General features: G+C 40.3%; 1 protein-coding gene across 1 annotated transcript; it reads right to left on the reverse strand.

Moving 5' to 3' along the window:
• Positions 1-5,016: 5,016 nt before the first annotated feature.
• On the reverse strand, positions 5,017-7,683 carry LOC104810020 (dof zinc finger protein DOF3.6-like). The gene is made up of 3 exons (XM_010536182.1): positions 7,479-7,683; positions 6,412-6,820; positions 5,017-5,955 (listed from the first exon to the last, which is right to left on the reverse strand). Exons 1-3 carry the CDS (start codon positions 7,530-7,532, stop codon positions 5,366-5,368), a joined length of 1,053 nt encoding a protein of 350 aa, XP_010534484.1. The 5' UTR covers positions 7,533-7,683; the 3' UTR covers positions 5,017-5,365.
• Positions 7,684-8,626: the final 943 nt, after the last annotated feature.

Below are 8,626 nucleotides of genomic sequence, written 5' to 3' on the forward strand. Positions count from 1 at the left end.
TGCCGACAACTCTTTGTACCAAGCACGAGGTGCTTTGTGTAGCTTGCACACATAGGAGGGTCGGTCATTGTCAATGAAACCCGTTGGTTGAACCATGTAAACGTCATCTTCAAGTGTTCCTTGGAGGAAAGCGTTATTGACATCGAGTTGGCGTAAAATCCAACCACGGGAGACCGCAATGCTCAAGATCACGCAGACAGTGGCATGTTTCACAACCGGACTGAACGTATCCGTATAGTTAATTCCTGGTCTTTGATGGAATCCTTTAGCGACGAGTCTGGCCTTGTACCTGTCGACACAACCGTTAGGTAAACGTTTTATCCGGAACACCCACTTACACCCAACCACGTTGTATGCGTTGTTTGGTGGAACAAGGCTCCATGTTCCGTTTCGTAGCAACACATTGAATTCCTCCATCATGGCACTTCGCCATCGAGGATCCTTGATGGCTTTGGTTACACCCGTCGGTTCAACATCTCGGTTCGGTTCTAAGCTGGAGGTGAAGGAAAGTTTGGTTTTGGGCTTGGTTATTTGGTTCTTTGATCGGGTGGTCATGGCGTGTGTATTTTGGGATTCTTGGTTGGTCTGTACCGGTTCGGCTTCACGGTGGGTGTTGGTTGGTTCTGAATCGTGGGCAAGATGTGGCACATTTGAGTTTCGGGTGGTCTGTACAGGTTATGGTGGCGTGGATTGGTCAGGTTCGGGGAAGCGGGTTACTTGGTTCGGCTGTGTAGGTGACGGTGATGGCTGTGTGGTTGAGCTTTCCGCGTTGCTTATCGGGGAAGGACCCACCACAGGAAATACCGGCGATGTGGGTTGTGCTGTCGGCCAAACCGGGACTAAGGAATGTGGAGCAAAGGACGAGGACATAGGGGATGAATTTGTAGTGGAATGTGACAGAAGACGAGAAAAGGGAAAGGTTGTTTCATCAAATTCGACATGCCGAGAGATGTATAGACGAGAGGAGGCGACATGAAGACACAAATAAGCACTTTGTGTAAGGGAGTAACCGACGAAGACACACGGAGAGGAACGAGGTTCAAGTTTATGACGATTATAAGGTCGGAGCCAAGGAAAACAAAGACAACCAAAGACCCGGAGTTTGGAATAGTTTGGTGATGTTTCAAAAAGAGTTTAAAATGGTGATCGTCCTTGTAGAACCGATGTACAGAGCCGGTTTATCAAGTATACGGATGCAGGAAATGCATATGTCCAGAACTTCGGGGGAATGAACGCCTGAGATAAAAGCGTTAGTCCCGTTTCGATGATATGTCGATGTTTACGTTATGATATCCCATTGTGCTCTGGCGTATGCGGTGGGGAAGTAAAATGAGCAATGCCATTGGATGATAAATAGTCTTTGAGAGCGATGTATTCTCCACCGTTATCGGAATATAAGGTGACGATTTTGGTGCGAAAACGGTTTTCGACAAGAGCTTTAAAGCGCTTAAATATGGAGGAAACATGACTTTTGTGACGCATGGGATAGAACCATGTATATCGTGTGAAGTGGTCCACAAAAATAACATAGTATTTAAAGCCGTCAAAGGATTGAATCGGTGATGTCCAAACATCCAAGAATAAGATATCAAGTGGATGAGATGAAGAAATCGTAGACACAGAAAAAGGTAGCTTGTGGCTTTTATTAATCGAACAATGTTCGCAAGATAAAGATGAAACAGACTTTGAGGAAATTGGAAGAGAAAACCGAGAAATTATACTTTTAAGAGTTTCTAGGGATGGATGACCAAGCCTAGAGTGCCATTGGAGTTGTCGCCTTGTGTTCAGCCATGGTTGGAAAGTAGTTTGTAGGTTCTCGCACTGTGTCCTTGAGTGCCGCAAAGTTGGCACTTTCCAAGATATCCACGTTGAGGTGGCCGAGATTGAGGAGTGCATGGTAAGAAGCCTTGTTGGCGATTAGGATGCCATGATGGACGAGAACCAGGAGGTCCAGAGGGACGCCACGACGGGCGTTGTCCATGCTGAGTAGTAAGCGCTGTGATGGGAGATTCCGGAAGAGACGCAACAACCATGTCAACGTCATGACTGAGGAGCTTTTCATGAAGTTCTATGAATGAAATCGCTGTGTCCCGAGCAAGGACTATGTCCTTGATCGGTTTGTACTCTTCGCCGAGCCCACCAAGGATGAGACCAATCAAATCTTCGTGATCTAGAGGCTTACCGAGAAGTGCAAGTTCATCTCCCTTGGCTTTGAAAAATTGCATATATTCATCCACTGTCTTTGTTCCTTTCGTATGGCGACGCATCGAGTCCTTGATGAGCTTAATATGCCCACGGCTTGAGCGACCGTAGGTTTGGGCTAGAGTAATCCACGCAGCACTAGAGGAGGCAGAGGAAGCAACAAGAGCCTGGCATGCGGGCGAGATCGATCCAAGGATGGCAGAGTAGACAAGTCTGTCTTGTCGGAACCATGATGTATATGCCGGGTTCGGAGATGCAACGCCATTGGCAGTAACAGTCGGTGCAGGGGCTTGTGTTGGATCGAGAAACAGATCGAGGCTGTAGCCTTGAGGCAAGGCCCGAGTCTGGATGCTCCGTGTCAGATAGGTGGACGCTGTGAGTTTCGTCATATTTGTCGTGTTGACATTCAGCAGAGGGTTATCGACGCTGTAGAGAGTGACTGTGTCACTGGGTAAAGTGGTTGTGGCAGAAGTTGCGTTTGAATCAGAGGCCATGACACTAATGGTGACCGGAGAAGGAAGAAGAAAGGCAAAGAGATGCGGCTGCCGAAGAAGAAAAGAGAAGGGTATCAATGTCTTTCGATAATTAGGGCTCTGATACCATAATAATGTTTATGTTTCTCATTATTCATCCAAAGTAATTACATGAGATATGTACACGTTAAAGGAGAGCAGAATAAGGAAGATTATAACAAACAAATCAATTAGGAGTTATTCTCCATGATTCTCGTTATTGCCATTATTAGTTACAACTTTTTTTTAATAACTCTTTGTACTAATCACTAAACAATGCTTTATATATTTCGAATGTGTAATATGATATAATACTGTGTCGAGAGCCAAGGCAAATCTGGGAGGAGCACCGACCCACAGAAAACCTAATGGGTCCCTCTTTGGTCCTTCTCTTTTTTAATTTGATATATATATATATATATATAACCTAATGGGTCACTCTATGGTCCTTCTCTTCTTTAATTTGATATATATAGAGAGAGAAGAGAGAGAGATGCTTTTCGGGAAAGGAACACTTAATTCGAGGCCAAGGGTACAGCTTTGGTTACCACAAAAAGCAGATTCCACAACCTCTTTGCACATTGCTCCTCTATTATGTACTCTCTACACACATATATATATATATATATATATATATATATATATATATATGCACGCTATACACACATACACGTCTGAATCATGCTCGTTTTTGTCCGTCTGTATCTGCATGAGTATTGAATATGAGTTTCAAATGTATAAAAACGTGACAGTCGTGAACATGAATGACCGTTTATAGGACCAAGTGATCATTTGAATTCAAAATCAAATCAATAATAATGTAATAGTTGAAGATACTAATGTACATGTATCAAATTAGGGTTTAGAATCGATTAGACAGATAGACAGTTGGTGATCATATATATATATATATATATCTTACTCACTATTGTGAATATATGTGTATGTAACTGTCTATAGGATGGTGGGTATGAGTCGGATACCCGGAAAAATCGAGAGATTTGGATTTGGATCTCGGAGGCCCGAATATTTAAATATAAGATTTGTATCCGGGATTTGGTATTTACGAGTATCCGGAGTACGGGTATCCGGAATAATGGTCGGGTATTCGCGGGTATCCGGATCCGGATTTATTTAAGAAAAACAACAATATTCATATATAAAATTTTAAAAAATTGAAGATATATTTATAAAAATTGATGAATTATGATAAAATATATAAGACAAAAGAGATAATAAGAGATAAATAATAATAATTTTTTTTAATTGATATTAAAAAATATGAAATTATTTAATCTAAAATAATTATATTTTATAAAAATATTATATAAATATAAGATATAATTATTTATAATCATAATAGTCGGGTATCCGTGGATATCCGATTTTAAAAATTTTATTATCCGGATTTGGATTCGGATTCACGGATATTGAAAAATCGGGATTTCGATTCGGATTTGAAAATTAAGAATACCCTAAAATCGGGTATCCGTGAGGTGAGTATATATCCGATTTTCGGGTATTTGTGCGCAGCCCTACTATATCCTTGTGCAAGTGCTTTTTTACTCCTAGATCTGCGTGCTCGTCTTACGTCAGGTGTCGTTACTGTCCTACGACAAAACTTTAGATCTTTTATATGTAACGGAAACGTGCATGGTTTTTAGTGGGATTTTGGCGTTTCTCTTTGGACATTGGACATTGTAATTTGTAACTTCTTGTTTTGTCCAAACTTTAGATCTTTGCTTGTTTTTACTAAATATTCATGCATGTATATACATACATACATACATATATATATATACAACAAAAACATGTTACCTTACCGCATCCATGCTGATGATTAGCCACCCAATGTGATAGCATAATCATTTATGTAGAAACATCCGATATATATATAGACACAACATCCAAAAAGAGAGACAAAAATTCTCCCCTCCCCCCCACCCCCCAAACGCACACAGATATATACATATATATATATATATATATATATGAACTTTAGTTTTTTACGTATGTTTAGGAAAAATTCCAATCAATGAGGATCATTTGCCCAAAATGGGGAAGACACCTCGACATTTTGATGAAGCCTTTACCTGTAATGATGCCGTAAAAATATAGTTACATTTCATTTCATAACTAGAAGCTCTAAAACTAACCATATCCATGATCAAGAAAATTCAAATCGAATGTCAAAAAAGGGATAACAATTGGGATCGAACACGAGTAAATTATATATGGTTATGATAACCCGTGAAAAAGATCCAGCAAAAGATTATCCGAATCAAATTTGGAGGTTAAGGGGAAGACGAAGGATGGAGAGGACAAGCGGTACTCTTTAAAAAACACTCATACCTGATACAAACTTTCACCAAAAGGAAGAAATGTAAAGAAGGATAGCCGATCATACCGGTCGAATTTGGTTCATTTTAAGGCTAGAAACCTAATAACTAAGTCTCGACATTTTGATCATACCTCTCACATTGAAGCCCGGAATTGATCTTCATCATAGCTCGGGTCTGATCTCGATGGCCTCACTTGATAAAACGCGATGTACGGTCCAACCAACCAAAGAATCAAGAATGGCGAGTGAACGGACAACCCTTTAGGTTCATGGAGATCGATATCTCGAGGTGTTCAGAAGCATTAAATGATCACAAGGAGTTGTTGAAAGTGAAACCGGGGAGATCGGTGTTCCAAGAGTTGTTATTCCCACCCCATGATGAAGGGTATTGGTCATCAATCGTCAAGTTTATGTTAATGTTCGCCGACAAGTTATTCACGCCGTTACGATGATGATCGTTCTCTTCAGCTTTCACAATGTCTGGTTGTGTAAACATATCCATCAGCTGCTGCTTAGACCTTAGTTGATTCGCATAACCGGTCTCTTGTTCTTGATTAGCTCCTTCATTACCTTCTAGTAACGGATACAACACACTTGAAGATTGTCCTAATCCTGCCGTGTTAATCGAGAAAGGGAATTGGTGCAATGATGGTCTCCAATGATCCAACAACCCACCACTTGCATTCCCCGTTATCGCATTACTTAACCGAATCCCCCCTAAATCCAACCCAATGTTGTTCATACCGTAGTCTCTAGGACCTTGGAGAGGAGACAAGTTGGGCAAGTTCGGGTTTAAACCCGAGATTTGTCCAACGTTCAGACGCTTGCTAGGGTTTGTATAACTTGTGTGAGAAGAAGGAGCCGAACTAGAGGAAGTAGTGGCTTGATGATGATGATCAGATGCAACCACGACCGTTGATTTCGATCTGGAGCCGCTCCTGCCGTTGGATTTGCTCCTCTTGTTCCTCCTACACCCTCCGCCCACAGGAACATTCCTCAGGGCGCCGCCACGTGTCCAGTAACGGCGACAGGTCTTGCAGAAGTGGCGAGGCTGACTGAGGTTGTAGTTGTTGAAGTAGCAAAACTTGGTGTTAGTGGAATCACATCTAGGGCAGTTTAGGGCTGCCTCAGGCAGTGGGATCTTGGCGAGCCGGGCTCGTTCCACCATCGAGTTTGGCCTCACAGTCTGGCCCACGGTGGCACCGCCGCTGGCCTGAGGCGGAGGAAGATCGGCAGAGGGAACCGGCGGCGGAAAATTGTTAGGGTTGTGATGATCGTTTGTGAATCCAGTTGGTTGTTGGTTCAGGTGGTGAGGGAATGAACTAGAGGAAGTAGTGGCTTGATGATGATGATCAGATGCAACCACGACCGTTGATTTCGATCTGGAGCCGCTCCTGCCGTTGGATTTGCTCCTCTTGTTCCTCCTACACCCTCCGCCCACAGGAACATTCCTCAGGGCGCCGCCACGTGTCCAGTAACGGCGACAGGTCTTGCAGAAGTGGCGAGGCTGACTGAGGTTGTAGTTGTTGAAGTAGCAAAACTTGGTGTTAGTGGAATCACATCTAGGGCAGTTTAGGGCTGCCTCAGGCAGTGGGATCTTGGCGAGCCGGGCTCGTTCCACCATCGAGTTTGGCCTCACAGTCTGGCCCACGGTGGCACCGCCGCTGGCCTGAGGCGGAGGAAGATCGGCAGAGGGAACCGGCGGCGGAAAATTGTTAGGGTTGTGATGATCGTTTGTGAATCCAGTTGGTTGTTGGTTCGCTTGCTGCATAGTCATGAATGGGTTGATTTAAGGATAGTTTAGAGGGAATGGATGTAAAACAATGAAGAGAATCAGAATAAGAGTTTGAAATACAGTCGGAATACATATATACGGTCGGAATCTATAAAAAAGGGGGAAGGGAACATAGCTATTATGCTTTGACGAGGAGAGCAGCTTTATTGGGTTTTAGAATAATGGAAAAGTAACTAAGAATAAAGAACGTTAAAGTAGCGAAATAATTCTCAAATGAACAAGAAGAATAATTACTCAAGAATTACTAGCAGAGAATTAAAAAAATAATGTTTTTGCCATGAATTAATGTAAATTAAGAAAAGGGTATGTATTATTAACGAGGAAAAAACAATTATACTTCCCAAAAAATATGCATAATTGAAGGAGAATGAAAAAGAATATTTGGCTCCCGAAGTTCATATTTTAGGGTATATTCGAGAAAAAAAAAAGGAAGAAGAAGATGTTATTGGCTCAGTAATCTGTACAAGTATATAGCTATATATTATATTTGGCTGCTCCTATCTCTTCAACAGAACAAGAAGAAGCTAAAACTGGCAATTTTGTCAAAGGCAACAACACAAAAGGGCTCAAGATCTTATCAATCACACACACACGCAGAGAGAGAGAGAGAGAGAGTTTGAACATTCACCTGCTGCCAGTTTGGTGGATCAAACTGATACAGTGGAAGAGATGAGAAAACCATCTTTGGTTAAGTGTTTTCAATTGGCTATATATAAGTGCTTCAAATCATTTGGGCAAAGATTTGATTGGATATGGCGGAAGATCACATCGCAGAAGAAAGATAGATAGAGAGAGAGAGAGAGAGAGAGAGAGATGGAGGAAGCTTGAAAGAAATGAAAAGAAGAGATGAGAGAGTCTGTCTATTTATTTTATTTTCTTCTCTCTTTCACTTTTGATCTCTTGCTTCTGTGTTCCTTCCGGTCTCTTTTTGTTTTTGATTAAACCCTTCTTTACTCCTTTTTTATTTTTTAACCTTTCTCGAATTAGGTGTTGGTACCAATTCCGTTTTATGTTATTTTTCTAACATATATATATATATATGCATGCACATATGTTTTCCAAACTGTCCACGTTCTCATTTCTATCAAATTTTAATATATATGCATAGTGTTAATGTATGCATGATGTGAGAATAATCACCATTGTCTATAAGCTTGATTAATGAATAAAAAAGAGAGTTTCCTTAGCATGTAAGCTTTTCTCTTCTTTTGCATACGTTGTTCACAGTGGTACCCAGAAACAGAAACACATACAAAGGAGCAAGTGGCCACCGAGAGGGACTACCTAAAAAAGAATCTATTATAAATATGAACTATTATACACCATATCATGATAAACAATATTTTTAATTTTTTTTTTATATTGGTGATTGACCAGGTGAGATTCGAACAATATCTTTAATTTTACTTATGATATATGCTTCGTTATTTTAAAAAATAAAATAAAAATATAATTTTTATTTAAAAAAATACCAATTTCAGAAGAGGAAACAACACAAAAAATAACAATATATATATATGTATAAGTAGGAAAATTAAAAAACTTCGAATTTATAAAACCTTCGAAATTTATATAAAAAAAAAACTAGTTAAATTGAAAAGTTATTATATGAAATGATTAATCCTTGCTCCCAAAATACATAAAATAGACATTTTATCAGCTTTATAACCTTCTTACTCTTATCACATATAATAAAATATATTTTAGAAAAATAATTTTAAGCAATTTAATCTCTACCATATTTGCATCCTTTGAAATGTATAGTCAATTTGGCTT

The sequence above is a fragment of the Tarenaya hassleriana genome, unplaced genomic scaffold (genome assembly GCF_000463585.1).
Source record: "Tarenaya hassleriana unplaced genomic scaffold, ASM46358v1 Cleome17, whole genome shotgun sequence".
NCBI classification, from domain to species: domain Eukaryota; kingdom Viridiplantae; phylum Streptophyta; class Magnoliopsida; order Brassicales; family Cleomaceae; genus Tarenaya; species Tarenaya hassleriana.

Bases quoted from the DNA above. Each gene is read 5' to 3' on its own strand.
- LOC104810020 (XM_010536182.1), bottom strand. From the start codon at position 7,532: ATGGTTTTCTCATCTCTTCCACTGTATCAGTTTGATCCACCAAACTGG. The intron at 6,821-7,478 runs GTGAATGTTCAA...ATGACTATGCAG, and splicing joins ATCCACCAAACTGGCAGCAG to CAAGCGAACCAACAACCAAC. The intron at 5,956-6,411 runs CTGATCATCATC...TCGTGGTTGCAT, and splicing joins ATCAACGGTCGTGGTTGCAT to CTGATCATCATCATCAAGCC.